This window comes from Rattus norvegicus, chromosome X, assembly GCF_036323735.1.
Source record: "Rattus norvegicus strain BN/NHsdMcwi chromosome X, GRCr8, whole genome shotgun sequence".
In the NCBI taxonomy this organism is placed as follows: Eukaryota; Metazoa; Chordata; class Mammalia; order Rodentia; family Muridae; genus Rattus; species Rattus norvegicus.
In genome coordinates this window covers 83,897,261-83,920,525 of record NC_086039.1, presented here as the reverse complement: position 1 = coordinate 83,920,525, position 23,265 = coordinate 83,897,261, and the positions used below count along the sequence as shown (strand labels likewise).

Genomic DNA, 23,265 nt, shown 5'->3' with positions numbered 1-23,265 from the left:
TCTGTTTCTATTTTGTGGAGTAGTTTGAAAATTATTGGTATTAACTGTTCTTTCAAAGTCTGACAAAATTCTGCACTAAATCTACCCGGTGCTGTGCTTTTTATGGTTGGGAGACTTTTAATGACTGCTTCTATTTCTTTGGGTGTTATGATACTGTTTAGATGGTAAAATACCTTTAAATGATCTCTAATTACCTGAGGGAAACTTTTAGGTAACATATTAGATATCGGGCTCCCCTTAGAAGTTTAAATTCCAATCCAAATTTCAATAGCTTTTAATGTAAAATTAAGCTGAATTTTTAATTCTCTCAGACTCTGTATAATTGGATATCCACAATAAGCTCATTCATAGAAATACATTTATCAGTCACATTCCTGAAACATTCAGGCTCCGGAACAGGTAAAAAAATTCAGAGACACTGACTTACTAAAATCTGGCCAATATGTCATTTCTGTTTGTCTTCTAAAGTAGATTCTTTTTGCTATTTTCATAATTTTATGCATGTAAATAACTTACCTTCTTCTGATGGATTTCTTATATTTACCTAATAAACTCTTTGTATTTTTTCCCATGCAATAAACCAGGACTGTTCTATGTTCATTGTTGAAATGGTCATATAATAGCCAGAAGGCAAAATTTTACAACACTCCTCCCTCATGCTAAAAGTTTTACTGTTCTCATCCATTTTTTATTTTTCATTTTGCTGTATATTATAGGATGCAACACTTAATCTACTTATTGTGCTATTTTTCTAGTACAATTAATTGCATCCTATCATCACAAAACATAAGGCCTTTGATGCAATAGAAAAAAGGATTCACCAAGTTGAATAGCTATTTTTGAAAGCCAATTCTATCCTAGAAACTATGATATACATTGGAAATACTACAGTGAATGAAACTAAGAATCATCCCGTGATTATAGGAAGAGAATTATCTGTTTCTCACTGACCTTGACATTTGCTCATTCAAACAAGTTAATGTACACGGGGCTGGCTAGAAATGTCATATGAGTTCAGATAGACTTTCTGAGCTTCATTTTCTAGTGCAGAATGGGAAGAACTAAGATAAAGTAATTGTCAAGATTTGTGAAAGCATGGCTTTCAAAGATTCCCATATGATTTTATTTCAGGCCTATTTTAAAGTCAAGACTATTGCTCTGAAAAGCAGACCTTCAACACCCTGCGATATAGTTCAAGCTAATTCATTCTGACTAAAGCCTTTTTAGATGTCCTAGCAATTAAACTTGCTTTGAGGCAGTTTTGCATATGTGCAGTGCATGTTCATCACTCCTGCTTTCATTTTCTTAGCACTTACCACTTTTGTCAGAGCCCCTTCTCTCCACAAATCTCTTTCTTTCTTGAAGATTCTTCTTGTTTTGTGACTAATCATAGGTCATATAATTCCTCCTAGATCCATTTCCACCTTGTTACCCACCCAACTTCATAGTCTTTTTATTTCCCCCTCTTAAAGGTAGTGAGTGAAATGTATTTTCTTGTGTATGCAATTACCCTTTAGAAGGCAGTAAATCCACCATGAGTCATAATCTTAAAAGGAAATTAACTCTCCTTCCAGTAGTTATCAATGGCCATTTTTTCTTGGCTAGGAACTTTAATTTTCCCCTCCATGCTGAGATTTTTGTCTGACTTGAGCTTTTGAATTTCTTAAGCATGTTGTCACAAACACTGGGAGACCATGTGTTAACTCTCCTAATCATTCCAAAAACACCATTTTATTGTAGTCAGCCACTACTTCTGCCTCTCACATACCATTCCATCTGCTTTTCCTTCAAGAGTCTTAAGATTTGGGGAGATATGGTAGGATATAAATATACTATTTAGGACTGAACATTCCACAGTCTCTTATTTTTTTGCATGTTGAAAACTTAGAGGTCTACTGCTTTTTGAGATTTATTTTTTTGCTTATTTATTTATTTATTATAAATACATCGTAGTTGTCTTCAGACACACAAGAAGAGGGCATCAGATCTCATTACAGATGGTTATGAGCCACCATGTGGTTGCTGGGATTTGAATTCAGGACCTCTGAAAGAGTCTGAGATCTTACTGTTTATCAGCATCTTCTGCAAAAAGAAGCTTCTCTAAGAGGACTGATCGATGAACTAGTTTGAGGTTAGAGCCAGAAGTTATTAGCATAATAACAATACATTCTCTCTTAGAGCTTATAATTCGTCTAGTCAATGGTTGTTGGAGTCAACATTGGTGCAAGCTATACTATCCATCTTGTGAAGTGGGCAGTAATCCAATCAGAAAGTCTTTGGTTATTCCCTATAACATTTGTGCCACTATGTTACCAGTGGGCATATCTATTTGGGCCTGTCATTATGGTATCGTGCAGGGTAAGATTGTTGACTGCATTTCTCTTCTGGTAGCCTGCATAGATAGCACCTTTCAGAAATCTGAATGCTAGAAAACAGATATGAAAGTACCAGGTCAGTATCGGCTTGATTTCTCTGAATTTTATGAATCATATATGTGATTCCATCAGCAATAGTCTTATTGTCAATTTCATGGGGAGCGGTTGTAAACAAAAATAGTGGTAACAGTCTCTAATGTCTAGGAGTCTGTAGCACCCACGGGCAAACAACTCTCAAAAGGATAACCCACACATTCCTGGCACTGAACCTTTTATTTCTTTATCTGTATTGTAGAGGCGCTGTCTCCGATTATCAGGTAAAATCATTTATATTATCATATATATCAAAAAGAACATTTTTGTCTACTCAGTGTAAAGTGTTCAAATGTATGAATCCATACACATGTTAAAAGAATATGTTAACTAAAAATCATTTCCTGTAGTAGTTTAAATGAGAATGGTCCCATAGGCTCAAATATTTGCATGATTAATCCCCAGTTGATGAACTGTTTGAGAAGGATCAGGAGATGTGTGCTTTGAAAGAGGTCTGTTACTCGATGTGGGCTATGAGGTTGCAAAAGCCCACACCAGACCTGGTGTCTCTCTGCCTGTGTATTGTGATGTAAACCTCTATGATACTTCTCTAGCACCATGTTTGTCTGGTTCCCTCTCATGACAAAAATGAACGAACCCTGCAAACTAAAACTGCAAGCAAACAATTAAATATGGTCTTTTAGAAGAATTATCTTGCCCATGGACTTTCTTTGCAGTGAAACAATAGTTGCTAAGACAGTTCCCCACCTCAGTCTGCTTAAGTAGCCACTGATAAATAGTCTCTACTAATAGATGTAAGGAAGAAATTGTCTTCATTCAATTTCACAACTGTGTTTCACTGTGAGGAACAAAGCTATACTCTTGTTTTGGACCTCTGTAGCTCTCTATCCCTATTGTTCACATGCACTCAGATTTTTGAACTTCATTTTGCACTCATTCTAGGATAGAGTGGCTAAGCCAAATTTTCTTTCCTTTTTAAGCATAATTTCCAAATGCAGCTGAGAAATGGTAGCCTTGAGTACCATGTGCATTTCACCTATAAGTCAATAAACATATCAATGGAAGCAAAGCAAGCTGGGCAAAAAGATCGTATTCATGTCTACTTGTTTGACAAGGCATTAGTATAGACACAGATTTTGGGTATGATGTAATCATTACTGTAACATTGTGAATCCATGGTAAACAATGGAATATTTAACCTGTAAGTTATCAAATTATTCACAACTTTATTTAACATGGTACCTCAAACGATATGATGCGTTAAAGGTCAAGATATCTCTCCTTTTTCAATTTCTTAAAAAATGTTAACCTAAAGCATCTAGTCAACCCTTTACGAATGCTATTGGGAATAGCACTAATGAAAGTCATGGAGTAAGGAGCTAGACAAGGAGGAAGGAGATTAGTATGAAAGGGAAAAAGAGAGAGTAGCTAAGGTATAACATTTCATAAATATGATTAAAATATATTATGCTCATGAAATAAATGTCAGAAGGCAGCTCATTATTATGTGGAATTAATAATGCTAACAAACACTAAAAACTCCATCAAGGTCTTATGTGTATTTTATAGACTCTCAATTTCACTCTGTCATCCTGTCTCACCTCTAGACATGGAAAAATCTAAAGATGTCTGTTGAGAATTACAGACAAAATAAGAAAAAAGAGGGAGCTATGTAATAGCATTTAAATATTTTAGCTTTTGTGGCACGGCATCATCAGAAGGATCATTCAGCATGTATTCACCGTACTCTAAAATCAGAGTCTCTATAGCCAGAGGGAAAAGATTTTATTTAAATTCAGCTGGTCAAAGTACAAACATCTTTGTGCAACTTATGATATGATTTAAAAAAAATTTAGTACGTAGCAGTAACACATATTATAAGCATCAACTCTGGATTTTTTTTGATAGTCAACAAAGTTCATTTAAGAGAAGATATTATAGAAATTCTAAAATGGAACATTTACTTGAAAAGTTAACTCCATAAATGTTAGTTTTCAATATTTTACCATATTAGTTTTATCATTAGGTAGAATGAATTAAAATAATAGTTAAAAGCTAAAATGACTCAATATTCTTTTTTTTTCTTCAAAAGTGTAGTTTTGTAGAACATTTATCCTTACCATCTCCTACTGGAGAAACATGATTATGAAATTAAAAGAAACACAGATATTGGTAGGTAAATAGAAATTATAGAATTGACAGTGTGTATTAAACATTTTGGTGTATCCAAGTGTCAACATTGTGGAACATTTCTCAATTATAATCTTTAGAATTGTTTAAATCGACTTTCTAAACTTAATAGGTGTTTCCAGAGAACACACTAAATATTTAAGGGGAAAATTAATTTCTGTACAAATTAGGCCCTCACATTCTGAATCTTAGGTCACAGTTTGTATCAATACAATATTCAGTGACTCACTGTTTCAGAATAAAGATTGTATATGTGACATTATGATATTTTACTGCAAATGAATGTACCAATACACCACATCATGAAATAGAAAATCTATACATGTATTTTGGCAGATAGTAAATTAAAAATAATAGGCTTGTGAAAAGTTTGAAATGGTGTGATTAGTATAGCAAATTACATCAGCGAATGTTCACTTTCATCTTTGACACAGAAAAACCTTTCTTCTTGACAAATGTGAGGTATTATTAGCAAAGTCAGCTATTGTTTGAAAACCAGACATTATGCTCTAAACCTTCTGTCTTTTTTCCATTGAGTTATTCCACACAGTAGAGTACCTTTAACAGAATGTTTTTTTTTACTTCCCAGATCCTTACATGAAAATTGTTAATGTATTCATCACCTTCAAATATTGTCCACTATGAAATATCCATTAGGTATGTTAACATTTTAGAGTAATGAGCTTAAATCATAGCATATTGGATTTCTCATTAGACTATAATCTGAGCACATACACTTAACACTAACATGTAATCCACATTTAATTTTTGTTTTCAGCCTTACGAATGTTAACAGTTTCAACTATACATGAGAACGACACAACAACATTTAGTTTGCTTATGAACTTCATAAAAGAACATGTTTAATCTTCATTCTTGAAATCCATTTCATTGCATTGTCAAATGATAATTTCAGTGTAGCTTCACAACAACAACACATGCTCCAGCTCTTCCAATGTTCACAGGAACTTCCTAAGACACAAATAAGAAAAGAATTGTTTTTAGCATAACCCAGAATGTTGGCCTTCAAAGATTAGCTCCCTCTTTTGGCTTAACTTTTACCTTATCCAAAAATAAGAAAACTACCACCCAGATCACTATAGAGCATAGAATGCAAATATATCATGGCGAGATAATTAGTTGCTTTTGAAACAGTTTTATATGTGCAACATTTGTTTTTTCAGTTGAAAAGGCACAACTAATGATAATTACTAAAAGATTTTGTGAGGATTGAATGAAATAACGGATTACAAGAATTTGGTATAGATAGTCATACTGCTGTTTTCTGTTAGTGTTCGTTCATGCTTTGAGAGATTAAAGACTGAAACAGAGATCAAGCTAAGAACAGAATCTTGGTCTATTCGGTATTTGTCTACTGAGAAAAACCTACTAATAATACCAAACGAATTACAAAATTAAGCTTTAAAATCTCTCCTTAAATTCTGAAATATACTAATTTGGAGGTATTTTTACAAGAATACCTCTTTCCATTCATCTTTCTGAGCATCGTATGATTCAACGGTGTTCAAATAGGTATGACCGTCATATCCGCCAACCACATAGAGTTTGTCTCCAAGGGGGCATACTGCAACAGCATCTCGAGGAACACTCAAAGGTGCCACGGTTGACCATGAATCACTTTTTGGATCATATCTACAGAGATTTAGGAAGACAATCAAGAGGTAAAAATCCAGTAATGTTACAATGAAAAAATAGGCATTAATAGAAATGGGCTATGGTGTAAAGCACAGAATTTGAAACATTATAACTATCAAGTATAGGTTTGCTATTCAAGACAAAAGAATTTTTATTAAAGAACATGAGCACAGCATAACCCTATTTGGTCACAAGAGGGAGCACAACACTTATGTAAAGTAAAGAAAGCCATTCTTTCTGTTCCTTTTCTCATATGATATACAAATTCGGCATTAAAACCTTTTATAGGAAAAAAAAATTCTGCAGCTCTGAACTGTACATTAAAAATGTATAACATTTAATCTAAAAATGTGAAAAGTTAAGTAAATTCATACAATTATGCATAAAATGCTTTCTAATCACAACCTATTTGTAAAAGTGCATTGAAACTATTTTTTCATGTTACAACTTTTACTTATTTATTTATACAAGTATCACCTCCTTTAAACTTTAAATTTTCAATAGATATCCAAGGCGTCTCATTTTAACTTGTATGTGAATTTGATATCAATCATTAAAATTTAATACCATCAAATTATCAAATCTACTTCTATGTATTTTATATACTATTGAATATTCTTACTATATCACCTTAAATTGTTATAGTATGTTGAGACCTAGAACCAAAACAAATCTGTATTTGATGTTCTATATACTGCGTCTTCTAAGCAATTTTGATAGAATTAAGTCTGTAGTGAGTTAAATCAGTGTATTTACATGTACAAAGTGTAAACCAGAACTCCCAGAGTTCTTACTTACATATTTACATAAAATCTCGTATTTTCTATTCATGCATAATTAAATCTCAAAATGTTAAGATTATCAGGTTATTATTTAATGCGGAAAATGTTGAGTTGTTATGATTTTGGTTTATTTCTTCATTATTGGCCTTCCTGAGTACTGAGTCTGGGCTCTTAAAGCGTTTGACAAGTGTGTTCACTCTTCCACTTAGCTATAAACCCAGACGATGGAAAATGAAATTGTTAATGGTTTTATAATCTGAAGATACATAGTAGTAGTTGTCAAGCAGCACATTGACTACTTCACCATATTCAATTTAAAGTAGTGCTGCTTCTCTCACTGTTTATCTCTCTTTTTTATCGGTTAGTCTGTAGACATGTCCACATAAATACATATTAATTTGGATGCAAATTTCTAATGACCTTGAAAATATAAGATAAGTTATCACTGGCTCATTGCATACACAATAGAATGTTGTAAATTTTTACATTTTTAAATTAACATTATAGGAAAAAACATGGAAACTATAAAAATAATAGGAAAGTTTTGTAAACCTTTTTAAGTTAAATGCTTTTGAGCTAAATAATGGTTTAAAAATTACAAGACAACAGACAAATCAACCATTTCTTTTTAACAATGTTAGAAAAATACAGCTTTTTTTAAATGTGTTGGTACACTTTTGTCAATTAGAAACAAACTGTATTTACTGAGAAAGTGAAGACCTCAATTCAGCAATTGCCTCCATTAGGTTTTGGCATGTAGGAAGGTTTCTGGGCATTTTCTCAATGCCTAATGTGGCATTGTGAAACCCAGTGTAGACAGTGTAATCCTAAGGCAGGTGGACCTAGGCTGTATAAGAATGCAGGCTTAATAAGACATGAGGAACAAGCGAGTAAGCAGTGTTCCTCCATAGTCTCTGCTTGAGTTCCAAATCACAATTCTTGTTTGAATTCCTGACTTGGATTCCTTGATGATAAAAAGATGTAAACTGAAATAAATCCCCTATTCTACTAACTTAGTTTTGGTCAGTGATTTCTCACAACAGCAGAGCAGCACACCAGAAAACTAGAAACCCTTCACTTCTTTTGCTCCAATGGTTTTAAATGTATGTGATATTTGTGTGTGTGTGTGTGTGTGTGTGTGTGTGTGTGTGTGTGTGTGTGTGTTATTGTGGAATTCTAAAAGAAAGTTATATCTATGAAGTACAAATTTTACCTGTTCACTGAATTTCTGTTCACTGAATTTCTTTAATCCCTGTATCAGCTGAGTCTTCTGGGATGCAACTGAAAATTTATAACTCGGTAATAACACAATTTTAACTGGTTTGTTGTTGTTGTTGTTGTTGTTGTTGGTGGTGGTGGTGGTGGTGGTGGTGGTTTTGTTTTGTTTTGTTTTTGTTTTTTTTTTGTTTTTTTTTTTTGTTTTTTGCCTTTACATGCTGTCTACTTTGAAAGGGAATTCAGACAGATAATATTTATTTTAAGCGACAAATCATGTTATTTATCTCAAGCAATGTATTCCACTCAAAAAACTTAGCTTTGAGCAAGAAAATATTTATTGCAGTAAGGTAATTGTTTAGAAAATCAATTTTATTTAAAAATCCCACCTATATTTTGTGATAAAACTTTTTAAAAAATCACTTTGTGCATTGAGCTGAGTTTAGAAACAACAAACTTAATTTTATTTGAATCCGATGGGTTGGTTTGATAGCTTTCATAAAATGTTCTTACTCTATCTCTTTTGTGCTGCTACTTTATAATGTAACTAAGAGAAATATATTTCATAGTTTTGTGATAAATTTTATTCAAATTTACAAAATGTTTTGTCTAAGCATAGAATGTTACAAAGAATAAATCCACTTAAAAGGTTAATATATAAGAAGATTACATTTTGGTAGTTTCAAATTTGTCTCATTAAAAATAATTCAAATAAACGCATGCACAAAACGTACCTTTCCACACAGTCAGAAAGTCTGGAGCAATGATTAGGAGCAGGGGCATCATGACCCCCTACAACATACAAATATCCATTATGTGTTGCTACTCCTACACCCCCACGTCTTTTGGACATTGGAGCACACAGACTCCATTTGTTAGTATGTGGGTCAAAGTACTCCATCGACTTGAGGCAGGAACTTCCATCACGCCCACCAATAGCATACAATCTAGAAAAATATAGACATATATACATAACTTTGTGTGTACACATATTCATTCAAAATTCATCCATCAAAATAAAAATGATGGCATTTTTATTTTCTCACACTTCAAAATGAATATTTTATCTCATCACTCTTTGCAATAGAAAGCCTAAGTTTATGAATGCATAGTTATCTGGGATACTTGATCCAGCCAAGCTTATTCCAAATAGCCCTCTTTCATTTATGCCAGAGTAAATTTAAGATGACACTAAAAGTTCCAGAAAGGAAGAATCTGGAAAAAGCCTGAAGGTATCAAACAGTTTTGCAGGTAGCCACAACTCTCACTTTCAACAACATTACAGTTACTTGACTTCACACATTAATGTACAAATTGTTTAGTATAAAATATTTTTTCTAAAGATATCTCTATAATTCAATTAAGGAAAGAGAATAAAATAGAGAAAGTGTATTGTCCCCAGGAAGAACATGTAATTCTTACCCTTTCCTTAGTAACTTACAATTGTTAATTATTTCAAAATATAATGTTTAATTTAAATTTATCATGTTATAATAAAGGTGATTAAACTATAAACTATATGCTTATAACTTTTCACACTGAATTTTGAACAGTAGAAATCTAGTAAAACAAAATGAAATTAGTTTAACTTGATGATTTGAACCTGGTGTAATGTATAGAGGAGATTAGGGAAGTGAATCACTTGATATCATCAGGTCTTCTCAGACAGTCCATTTAGGATTGTGGGAAATCCAAAAGTATTATTGTTATGGATCTCCTATATGCTGTACATATTGCCTACCTCTTCTTGTGTTTAGTTCTAAAATATACCTGTGTCGATTTTTGTTACTGTGCTCATTTATTTGTTCATGTATCAGTTTTATGCAGTAAGAGTGCAGAGTGCAGAGCTGCATAGCTCTTCTAGACACTGCCTACCCTGTTGTATGAAATTTCTATCTTGTAAACTACCCTTGAGTGTTTCTGTGTCCCTGAAAACGTACAAATAAGTAGCGTTATACAGACTGAATATGTCATGTCTAGTAGTATATTTATAGGCATATATGAATGTAAAAATATTGAATGAAAAAAATGTCATAAATTAGAAAGAGAACTGAAGGTATATGGGACAGTCTGGAGGGAAAGCAAAATGATGTAATTATATTATTATCTTAGCAATAGGAAAAATTAAAAAATAAAGAAAAATATTATGTACCATAATGTGGTACAAATTCAACACATGGAGACATCATTAGGTTTAGTTTATTAGTTTGTTCTTTTAAGACCAGAAAAAAGTAAATCTTCAGGGGCAAACTAGATGAAGTTGAATACTTATGAACTTTAAACTCCCTGAAGATGGATTGCTGAACAAAAACTTACATTATTTATAAAAATAGGCAGACAAATGATTTTATAAATTTAGAGTAAATAGCAATGAAAAAATGTCATTTATTTAGGGTAACTAGAAATGATTACCTACAACAATGTCCCTTAAATTTAAGTATATACACTTCTCCTAAGGACTTCAATAAAATGAAGATTCTACTATTTTAAGATAAGGCTATGATGCAAAACATGATAAAAAATGCTGACGTTTCTGTCCAAAATTTTGAAGAGAGAAGATCTATAAAGTATTTAATGAAGCATTTATTTTAGACAACTGTTTTTCTCATAATGAAGGACTATTTCCACCAAATGATAATTATAATTGCTAGTAAGGATGATCTGACCATGTAGAATGTTTATTAATTGATGACCATGACAGGGAGACTCTCTACTACAAGGTCTGGGAGCAAAGACCTTTTGTGTTTAATCTTACTTATTGTTCAATGCAACAACTCCAACTGTGCTTCTTGGGGTTGACATGCTGGCCACATAATTCCACTGACGTCCATCAGGATCCCATCTTTCTACAGTATTTAGATAGCTCCAGCCATCGTGCCCTCCAACAGCATACATTGGTCCTTCAAGTGTGGCCACGCCTAAAGAATAACATCATATAAGGACTCACCTAGGCATATCTCAAGCAATAACAGTATTTTCATTTTACAAGCAACCAACTGCCAAAAATACCTCTCTGTGTATTGTATTTGAAGTAGTTGTCTGTAGGTGTGAATACTTTGATACTTGTATGAGGGTAAATTTGGTCTTATTATCATGAAAACTTCCACTGATCAATATATATCATGGAAAGCTATCATTCTTCTATCACTAAAATCAACAGAGTTAGTAGAGTAAAATACCAGGAAAGGAAGTAAGTGGAAGCTAACATTTTTCTGGCATTATTTCAACACTATTTATTAATACAAACACTCACAGGATGGATACTTAACATAAGATAAACCACTACTTTCAGGCTTAATGTGAAATCTCTTCTCAATTCCTATTTGAATATAAGCTTAAAAAGATTTCCTTGAGATAATTCAATTAACATGCATTTTTTGAGCTTTAGCTGGAAGTTTTTATAAAAATTATGAATGATCTCTCCCTGCCTCTCAGGACTCTGAGAATTGGGCTTTATTTTCACTTTCATCTAATTTAGACTATTATTGTGTTTTGTATACTTGTCTCACATATGCGATTATTCACATCTGTTAAACTGTATTTTAAAAAGCTTGTCTTTATTTCTCTACAGAACAGGCATGTGTATAAGAATTACATTGATGTAATATATAATAACTACATTGTGTATGATTTAGCAGAAACAGTTTACTAAGACAAATGAGGAGACAATTTCAGTCCTGGAAATGATACTTAGTAGGTCTATTAAAGTCTATTGTGGTCATAGATAAATAACTCAGGGGTTAAAAGTTGGGGTAATATTGCCAAGGACTAGATATGTTCAATTCTAGCACTCATGACTGGGAGCTCACAACTGACTGTAACTCCAGCTGCAAGAGATCTAACATCCTCTTCTGATCTTCTAGGTACCATTTACATGTTCATAAACCCATACAGAGATGCATATGCCTACACATGATTTTAAAAATAAACCTAAAATGTCTATTGTGTAAAAAAAGAATCAAGTACTTTATTTTTCAAATACCATAAGACTTTTATTTTAACATTTGGAACATAGGATAAAAAATATACCTTGACAAATACTCAGAAGTATTAAAGTTCTCTAATGTTCTACACAACCTTACTCATTCTTAAACTGCTTAGAAACCTCTATATTTTAGAGTTCTGATCAACAAAAGTGCTAATTGTATACATGTTTATGCTACACATCTACTTTAAGTCTTTCAGTGAGTGCAAATTTGCTTGTTATGGCATGAGTTATTTTCTAACTAAAATTTAAATTGCTTTCCCATGGTCAAAAATTTTACCTTCTGAACTGAGCTTGAACAAAGTGTTCTATTGCCCTTTATATTTTCCATAAATTATCCCTTCTGAAAATTATTGTCTTCCCTGAAATGGAACCCTTTCAAACATTGACAGAAGAGACATAGAACTATAATATATTATGTTACAGTTAAAGATGTCCATACACATTTCAAGTTTGTAACCTCCCCAGAATTTTGAAGCCAATGTGACTCTTTGAATAACTCTTCATTAAGTGTACCTAGATCTAATTTTAAAAGCTTTCCTGTACCTTTTTTTTCCAGAAATTATATAGCATTAAATGTCTTACCTAGCCCATGTCTATGTGTTGACATAGGAGGCATCACAACCCAGGTTTTAGTAACTGGATTGAAACATTCCACAGTATTCAAAGTTTTTAAGCCATCTCTTCCTCCCACAACATAAAGTTTATTATCAACAACTGCAACTCCAAACTGAAGTCTACGACCACTCATAGTGCCAATATGGATCCAACTGTTGGTTCTGAGGTCATACTTCTCAATTGTAGTGGTACCTGTAAAAGATATAATTAGCAATAATAAAACCTCCTTAAAATTGTGAATTGGCTTATTTCACATAATGTGTTTTATTTTGAAGCAAAACATCAGGGAAGAAAGCTCAAATTAAATTCAGTAGCTCAGATGAAAGTAGTAACTGAAACATAAAGCAAAGAGTAATACTTCTGGGTTGAACTGGAAGATAGAGAAGAAATAGCTTTACTTATGTGACTTATGCCATCAAAATATGATTGTTGTGCTAATATTAAATACAACATGAAATAAAATAAATTTGTGGCTATATTACTGGTGGTACCAACACATGTGTCCAACATATTTATAATGAAAAATCCCATATATTGGATTCTGTAATTGCATATTTATATATCTTTAAAATTTTAAATTATAAGTTATAATTTATTTCTGTGTCATTGTACAATTTAAGGATTTATTCATTGTGTACATATAGGTGTGTGTGTGTGTGTGTGTGTGTGTGTGTGTGTGTGCATGTTTGAATTAAAGTCTAGGTAGATGAGTAAATATTCTGGAGTTAAACTCCCTCTCAAGCATGTTTCTCAAAATATTCCATGGTAAGTATAAGAATAATTGTGACTAAAGTTATAAAATTCTGAGGAATTTCCTCATTGATAAGAGTTTTAATTTAAACTTCTGAAATGTCAATTGAATTAAGTAGTATATACTATAACGAGTAAAAGAGGAAATTTGTACTATTACTGTAATGGATTTTTTACTTCTATAGACAATACATTTTGTTATTTACTCAAAGTTGCTCCTGAGTGTTTTTTTTTTTTTGTTTTGTTTTGTTAAGGCTGATTTTTCACAATTATTTGGCTTCTAATGAAAAAATCTGAAAAGGAAAGTTGGTTGAATTATTAGTCACTTCTACAGTTTACTGAAGCCTGTGGATATATGTTTTGGGAAATCTCATCCAAATTGCATCAAATTAATCACATGGATAAGCAAAGCATACCTGTGTTCTATACTGGCATATTTGTGGGAAAATTAATTTGTTGTAACAATGAAAATGAAGTTAATATTTTCAATATTGTCATTGACAATTATAAGGCTGTGGTCTAGGGTCATATAAAGATGAAACTTCAACAGAATATATATTGTATCTATAGCTAAGTTATTTTGGATTTTCTGTAGTAATTATATTTGAATGATACCAAAATTAATACAGATTGATATATAGTTTCACATCCAGTTTTCTGTGAATATTTTTATCTTTCTGTTTAATTATTCTAATTTTCACAAATCTTTCTTTGCTTCTGGTTTGTTTCATTTTTGTTTTAACCAATGAAATTTATCATAGTCAGATTAGACTAGAATCCAAAATTCAATGGGCTAATTATTAATAAAATAAAGTAACGGAAAGTAATAGGTTAGGAAATTATACAAGGCTCCATTAATTAGCTGTCACAAAAATCAACTATAATGGATATCTGAAATATTTACCTCTCTGCCTTCTGTGAGATCAATTTTCCAGGGCATTAGGCTAACTACAGAAAGCAAGGGTTTTTCTTTAAACATCTTTACTGCAATTATAAATCTTTTTTACTAGTAGTTAAGCAACTTAAATTACAAAGACTTTCTCAGATCCTTTACTCGCTTTCACTGATAATTTAACTTTTCAAATTTTAAGCTTTGACTTGCATCTTTATTACAGCTTTCTTATAATTCTTTTATCATACATTCTAGTCATTAACTTTAGCTTCAGACACTTGTGTGATCTCTATTTAATTAAGTAGTTCTGTCTTTATCACATGACACAGAGCCAAAATTAAATAACAAAAAACTTTATTCTTAGACATTAATAGGTAAAATTTCAAAAAGCATCTTTAAAGTAACTGAAACAAATTATTAAAGGAAAGGCTCATATAATACTGTGAAAAAATTGTACTGATAAATTTGTTATTAATATAAAATTTATATAGGCAAATGCTATCCTTTACATGTTTTGTGCTCACTTAGATTTTACAACTAATTCTTTCCTGTTTCACTGTTATTCTTATGTGCTCATACTGTTTTTTCAAGAAATGAAAACCACAAATAGTAGGGAGAGTTTTACTGCTATATCTTCTAGAATAGGGGCAATACAGAAAAAGGAACTTATACTTTCAGCAAGAATTCATTCAAGAACATTTCAAGATTATCTAATCTTAAAATTCCCAAAGTTGAAGTAATAGAGGCTTCTGTGCAGTATTATGGTCAGACTTATGAAGTGTTTTCAAAAGGTATTCACAAATAATAGGTCTTAGTATTCTCTGAATAGTATACAACTTCCCATAGAGATTTTTATGGTGTCACTATCTATCAAGAACTTAGAGTCCCCCAAAATGAAAGGCTTAATTGCTTCTAAATCTGATATTTGGGAATAGAGTTCACTCATAAAATTCTGCTATTTTGCTTAGTTTTAGAATGAGGCATGTAGCCAGATGTACTTATAACAACTTTTTTTCGTTTCTTCTTTTTCTGTTTAAAACTTCACTTAAGTTTAAAGTCGACAACATATTTTTGAGAATGATAAAATAGAAGGAAATACAACATACATATAGAAAGTTTCTATACTGTACCAGAGAAATGGCTCAGTAGGTAACGTTGCTGGCAGCTAAGTTTGATGCCTGAAGTTTGATGGCAAGGAGAAAACTGATGTCTGTAAATTGTCTCCACACGAACCTGTGACACATGCACTCACACATGCTATTCTATTAATAAGTAAAATGAACAAAGCCCTCAACACTTAAAAATGTTTCTATGTTGCAAATTGTGTCACTATAGATATCACAAATTAAATCCTGAGTTATAGCTCAACAAAGGCGAATTAGCCTAGCCTGGGTAAAAGTCTGAGTTGATTCCTAGCACAGAAATAAAAAAACCAAACCAACCAAACAAACAAACAAAAAACCAGAACACACAAACAAAGAATGGTAATTTCATTTCTGTGAGACTGGTTATATAGTGGATTACACGGGTATATTTCTATATATTAAATTATCTCTGTATGCCTGGAATGAAGACTACTTGATAATGGTGAATGTTTGTTTTAATGTGCTCAGGATTTGGTTTATAAGAATTTTATTAAATATTTTTGGCATCAAAACTCATGAGGGAAATTGGTCTGAAGTTCTCTTTCAGTTCAAACTGGGTAGGTTCCTTCTGTTTCTATTTTGTGGAAGAGTTTGCAGAGATTTGGTATTAGGTTTTCTATACAGGTCTGATAGAATTCTGCACCAAAGCTATCTGGCCTTGGCTCTTCTTATTTGGAAGACTTAATGACTGCTTCCAATTCCTTAGGGTTGATAGGACTATTTAGATGGTCGATCTGATTCTGATTTAATTTTGGTATGTGATATCTGTCTAGAAAATCATCTATTTCATCTAATCTATATTTTTCAGTATTGTTGAGTATAGGATTTTCCTTTGCACTTACTACTTTTACTTTTTAATTTAAGTGCCACAAAACTGTTAATACTATTGTATTCATTGCAATGAGGCTAGATATAATGGCTCATGCCTGTAATCCAAGCACTTGGGATGAATAGGGTAAATGGCACGGCCTTTAGGTGGTCAAGCTAGGTTATAAAAACAAAATTAAACTAAAAATGGAAAATAAAACAATAAAAAGCAGTAAAAGACAAATTAATTATGGTATCTCATATTATTTGTTATTTTCTGAAGAATACTTGCTATATGAGGTAGTTCTATAATTTCCGAAATCATTTCATTTACAATTTCATTGTGAGAGGTATTAAATTTTAAATATATTTTCTAGACTTCTCTAGTTGTTTGTTTGTTCGCTTGTTTGTTTGTTTTGAAGAAGAGTTTCTCTGTATTCCTTGGCTATCCTGAAGATCACACTGTATATCTGTGTAGCCTCAAATTCAGAGATCACACTGCCTCTGCCTCTGAGTGCTAGGATGAAAGGAGTGCATCGCCATTGCCCAACTTCTTTTAGAAATTGTATATTGAAAACTTAGTCTATAATTTGACAATCAATTTGCAAAGGTATTTGAATTAAGAAGAATTGGTATGAATTATTATTCTCACTCTGCTCTCACAAGGCTTCATTAGTTATCATGAGAACAGGTAGTTATCAAGCAAAAATTAGACAGGATGTTTAAGAAAAGGTAATAAGAAAACAAAAAAATAATAGAGTGTAAAATAATAACAAAATCTATTATATGTATATTTAAAAAGTTCTTAATGAGTCCACACCCAAAATCTGCCTGGAGAGAGTTGGTCTCCCAGGAGCATTCTCACTCCTAAGCCCACAGATGAGACCCTACTTTTGCTCTACTAACTGTCCAAAGAGCGAACCAACCACCAGGAGTACATTGGGCATAGGAACCTTAGAGCAGCCTGGCAAAGATTTCCTGTAGTCTCCATCTGTACCCAGAGCAAAGGCTGTCCCAGAAGCAAAGCTTGCCCTGAGAGAGCTGGTCTCTGAGGAGTGCTTTCACTCCTAAGATCAAAGGCTCACAGGCTCACAGACACACAGGAGGGAAAAACTCCAGTCAGAGACATGGTAAGAGGCAAGGGGAAGAGCATAAGCAAAGGAAACCAAGACAATTCGGAATCATCAGAACCGAGTTCTACCACAAAGCAAGTACAGGATACCACAACATGCCAGAAAAGCACTTAAAGAAGAAATAAAAACTGCCTTAGAGAAATACAGGAGAACACAGGTTAACAAGTAGAAGCCCTTAAAGAGGAAACACAAAAATCCCTTAAAGAATTACAGAAAAACAAGCAAACAGGTAAAAGAATTGAACAAAATCATTGAGGATCTAGAAGTGGAAATAGAAACAATAAAGAAATCATGAAAGGAGACAACCCTGGAGACGGAAAACCTAGACAAGAGATGAGGAGTCATAGATGCAAGCATCACCAACAGAATAGAAGAGATTGAAGAGACAATCTCAGCTACAGAAGATACCATAGGAAATATTGACACAATAATGAAAGAAAATGAAAGAGGAAAAAAAATCTCCTAACCCATAACATCCAGGAAACCCAGGACACAATGAGAAGACCAAACATAAGGATAAGAGATATAATAGACAGCAAAGATTCCCAATTTAAAGGGTCAGTAAATATCTTCAACAAAATTATAGACGAAAACTTCTCTAACCTAAAGAAAGAAATGTCCATGAACATACAAGAAGCCCTCAGAACTCCAAATAGATGGGAAAAGAAAAGAAATTACTCCCATCACATAATAGTCAAAACACCAAATGCAGAAAACAAAGAATAATAGAAACAGTACAGGGAAAAGGTCAAGTAACATAAAGGCAGACCTATCAGAATTACACCAGACTTCCCAACAATGACTATGAAAGCTAGAAGATCCTGGGTAGATGTCATACAGACCCTAAGATCAAAAAATGCCAGCCCAGGCTACTATATCCAGCAAAACTCTCAATTGACATAGGTGGAGAAACCAAGGTATTGCATGACAAAACCAAATTTACACAATATCTTTCCACAAATCCAGCCATACAAAGGATAATAGATGGAAAACTGCAAAACAAGGAGAGAATATACACACTGGAAAAGGCAAGAAGTAATCTCCTTTCAACAAATCCAAAAGAAGAGAGCCACACAAACAAAAGTTCACCTCTAAAAACTAAACAAAAAATAGTAAACAACAATCAAGATTTCTTAATATCTTTTAACATCAATGGACTTGATTTCCCAATAAAAAGACTCTGACAACCATACTGGATACCAAAAGAAGACCAAGCATTTTGCTGCATCCAGGAAATGCACCTCAGTGACCAAGACAGACACTACCTCAGAAAAAAAAAGGCTGTAAAAACTATTTCAAGCAAATGGACACAGGAAATAACATGGAGTAGCCATTCTTATACTGTATAAAATTAAATTTTAACCAAAAGTTATCAAAGTATAAGGAAGGACAGTTCATACTTATCAAAGGAGAAATCTACCAAGATGAACTCTCAATTATAAACATCTATGCTCCAAATGCAAGGGCACCCAAATTCATAAAAGAAACTTTCCTAAAGCTCAAATCACACATTGTACCACACACAATAATAGTAGGAGACTTCAATATCCCACTCTTATCAATGCACAGATCAGGAAGAGAGAAACAAAACAGAGACACAGTGAAACAAAGAGAAGTTATGTTCCAAATGGATTTAACAGATATCTAAAGGATATTTCATTCTAAACCAAAGACTAAACCTTTTTTTCAGCACCTCAAGGTACTTTGTCTAAAATTGACCATATAATCGATGAGAAAACAAGCTTCAACAGATACAATAGGAATGAAATAATCCCATACATCTCAACAGAATGTGCCTGGGCTTCAGTAACAGCAAAAACAACAGAAAGCACACATATACATGAAAGCTGAACAACACTCTACTCAATTATAACTTGGTAAAGGAAGAAATAAAGAAAGAATTTAAAGACTTTAGAATTTAATAAAAATGAAGGCACAACATACCAAAACTTACGGGATACAAAGAAAGCAGTGCTAAGAGGAAAACACTAAGTTCTGAGTGCCTCCATAAAGAAACAGGAAAGAGCATACACTAGCAGCTTGACGGCAAGCCTGAAAGCTCTATAACAGAAAGAAGCAAATACACACAGTAGGAGTAGAAAGCAGGAAATAAACTTAGGGCTGAAATCAACCAAATAGAAACAAAAAGATCTATAAAAAGAATTAACGAAACCAGGAGGTGGTTCTTTGAGAAAATCAACAAGATTGATAAACTCTTAGACAGACTAACCATAGGGCACAGAGACAGTATCCCAATTAACAAAATCAGTAATGAAAAGGGAGAAATAACAAGAGAAACTGAGGAAATGAAAAAATCATCAGATCCTACTACAAAAGCCTAAACTCAACAAATATGGAAAATCTGGAGGAAATGATCAATTTTCTATAGAGATACCAGGCACCAATGCTAAATCAGGATCACATAAACCATCTAAACAGTTCCATAAACCCCAAAGATATAGAAGCAAATATTAAAAGTCTCCAGGACTAGATAGGTTTAGTGCTGAATGTTATCAGACCTTCATAGAACACCTAATACCAACACTCTTCAAACTATTGCAGAAATTAGAAACAGAAGACCCAATAGCCAATTCATTCTATGAAGTCAAAATTACACTTACATCTAAACCACATAAAGACCCAACAAAGGAATATAACTACAGACTAATTTCCTTTATGAATATCAATGCAAAAATACTCAATAAAATTCTGGCAAACTGGATCGAAGAATATATTAAAATGATGATTCACCATAACCAAGTAAGCATTGTCCCAGGTGAAGAGGGATGTTTCAATATATGGAAATCTGTTAACTTAATCCACTATATAAACAAACTCAAAGGAAATAAAAAACACGTGATCATCTCATCAGATGCTCAGAAAGTATTTGACACAATTTAACACTCATTTGTAATAAAAAAAAAAAAACTTGGAAAGATCAGTAATTCAAGGCCCAAACCTAAACATAGTAAAAGCGATATACAGCAAACCAGTAGCCAACATCAAACTAAATGGAGAGAAAATTGAAGCAATTACAATAAAATCAGGGACTAGACAAGGCTGCTCACTCTCTCCCTACTTATTCAATATAGTACTCAAATTCCTAGCCAGAGCAATCAGACAACAAAAAGAGATCACCAGGATACAAATTGGAAAGGAAGAAGTCAAAATCTCACTATTTGATCATGACATGTTAGTGTACTTTAGTGACCCCAAATATTCCACCAGAGAACTCCAAAGCCTGATACACAACTTCAGTAAAGTGGCTGGATATAAAATTAACTCAAACAAAACAGTAGCCTTCCTCTACTCAACGGGTAAACAGGCTGAGAAAGAAATTAGGGAAATGACAGCCTTTGCATAGTCTCAAATAACATAAAATACCTCAGTGTGACAGTAACCAAGCAAGTGAAAGATCTGGATGACAAGAACTTCAAGACTCTGAAGAAAGAAATTAAAGACATTAGAAGAAGGAAAGATCTCTCATGCTCATAGATTGGCAGGATTAATACAGTAAAAATGGCCATCTTGCTAAAAGCAATCTACAGATTCAATGCAATCACCACCATAATACCAACTCAATTCTTCATAGAGTTGGAAAGAGCAATTTGCAAATTCATTTGGAATAAGAAAAAACCAGGATAGTGAAAACTACTCTCAACCATAAAAGAACTTCTGGGGAAATCACCATCCCTGACCTCAAGCTGTTTAACAGAGCAATCTTCACAAAAACTGCATGGTATTGGTACAGAAATAGACAGGTAGATTAGTGGAATAGAATTGAAGACCAGAAATGAACCCACACGCTATGGTCACTTGATCTTTGAAGAAGGAGCTAAACCTATCCAACGGAAAACAAACAGTATTTTCAACAAACGGTGCTGGTTCAACTGGAGGTCAGCATGTAGAAGAATGCAAATCGATGCATTCTTATCACCCTGTACAAAGCTTAAGTCCAAGTGGATCAAGGACCTCCACATCAAACCAAATACACTGAAACTAACAGAGACATTGGGAAAGAGCCTTGAACACATAGACCCAGGGGAAATTTTGCTGAACAGAACACCAATGGCTTATACTCTAAGATCAAGAATAGACAAATGGGACCTCATAAAATTGCATAGATTTTGTAAGGTAAAGGACCCAGTCATTAGCACAAAATGGCAACCAACAGATTGAGTAAAGATCTTTACCAATTGTACATCGGATAGAGGGCAAAACTTTAATATATATAGAACTCAAGAAGTTAAAATCCAGAGATTCAAATAATCCTTTTAAAAATGAGGTACATAGCTAAAGAAAGAATTCTCAACTGAGGACTATCAAATGACCTCAAAGCACCTAAACAAATCTTCAAATGCTTAGTCATCTGTGTAACCCAAGTCAAACAAACAAACAAACAAACAAAAACAAAACAAAAACAAAAACAAAAACAAAAAACCCCCAACCAACCAACCAAACAAACAAACCAAAAAAGAAACCCTGAGTTTCTACCTCACACCAGTCATAATGGCTAAAATAAAAAAGTCAGCTTACAGCAAGGATGTGGAGAAAAAGGAACACTCCTCCATTGTTGGTGGGATTGCTAGCTTTTGCAACAATTCTGGTGGTTTTTCAGAAAATTGGACATAGTATTACCTGATGACCCAGCTAAACCACTCCTGGGCACATATGCAAAAGACTCCAACATATAACAAGGACACATGGTTCACTATTTTCATAGCAGCCTTATTTATAATAGACAAAAGTTGGAAATATCACAGATGTCCTTCAACAGATGAATGGATACCGAAAATATGGTACATTTACACAATGGATTACTACTCAGCTATTAAAAACAATGACCACAGGAAATTCTTAGGCAAACGAATTAACTAGAAAATATCATCTTTAATGAGGTAACCCAGTCACAAAAGAACGCACATGTTATGTACTCATTGATATGTGGATATTAGCCCAACAGCTAAGACCCAAGAAACAATTCACAAGCATAGGAAGCTCAAGATGAAGGAAGTCCAAAATATGGATGCTTCTGTCCTGTAGGGAGCCGTATTGGATTTGGGCCTGGCCATTTTGTGACTGTATAGCTCAAAGTGGCTACATGACTCTTGGCCACACATACTCCTCTAAGATAACTGCCATAAAGCCTCGAGATTGTGGGACAAAACCCTCTCCCATGAATTTACGCCATAGGAAGATAACATTCACGGGATGCTTCAGCCTAAGCAAAAATCAGTTATCTCCTGAGTCAACACCCGGTGTCTCTACTGCCTGACCTCATCTTCTACCGCCTGACCTCTTTGCCTCCAACTATCACTGCCTTTACCCTCACTCCCCCTACCTGAAAGCCTTAAAAGCTGTAACATTCATCCCAATAAACGAAAACTTGACAATAGAATCTTTCTTGGTCTCCTTCTTCTCTCGCCCCCCATTGGCTCAAGGGTAACGCCCCTTCGGAACCCTGAATAACTGCATCGCAGTCCTTCTTCGAAGGGGGAACAAAACACTCACAGGAGGAAGTGCAGGGGCAAAGAGTGGAGGAGGGACTGAAGAAGGGGTCATCCAAAGACCACCACACCTTGAGATCCATCACATATGCAGCCACCAAACTCTATTGCTTATCCAAGAAGTGCTTGCTTACAGGAGTCAGATATGGGTGTTTC

At 33.5% G+C, this 23,265-nt stretch overlaps 1 protein-coding gene across 5 annotated transcripts in view; it reads right to left on the bottom strand.

Moving 5' to 3' along the window:
• Positions 1 to 4,197: 4,197 nt before the first annotated feature.
• The window catches only part of Klhl4 (kelch-like family member 4), a 290,282-nt gene continuing 271,214 nt past the window's right edge, over positions 4,198 to 23,265 (bottom strand). For all 5 annotated transcript variants that reach the window (XM_039099723.2, XM_063280013.1, XM_006257199.5 and 2 more), the window contains 5 exons: positions 12,843 to 13,067; positions 11,028 to 11,190; positions 9,007 to 9,219; positions 6,101 to 6,272; positions 4,198 to 5,591 (listed from right to left, as the gene is read on the bottom strand). In XM_039099723.2, coding sequence (XP_038955651.1) covers positions 5,532 to 5,591; positions 6,101 to 6,272; positions 9,007 to 9,219; positions 11,028 to 11,190; positions 12,843 to 13,067 — 833 coding nt within the window. In that variant the 3' untranslated portion in view covers positions 4,198 to 5,531. The remainder of the gene's footprint in view (positions 5,592 to 6,100; positions 6,273 to 9,006; positions 9,220 to 11,027; positions 11,191 to 12,842; positions 13,068 to 23,265) is intronic.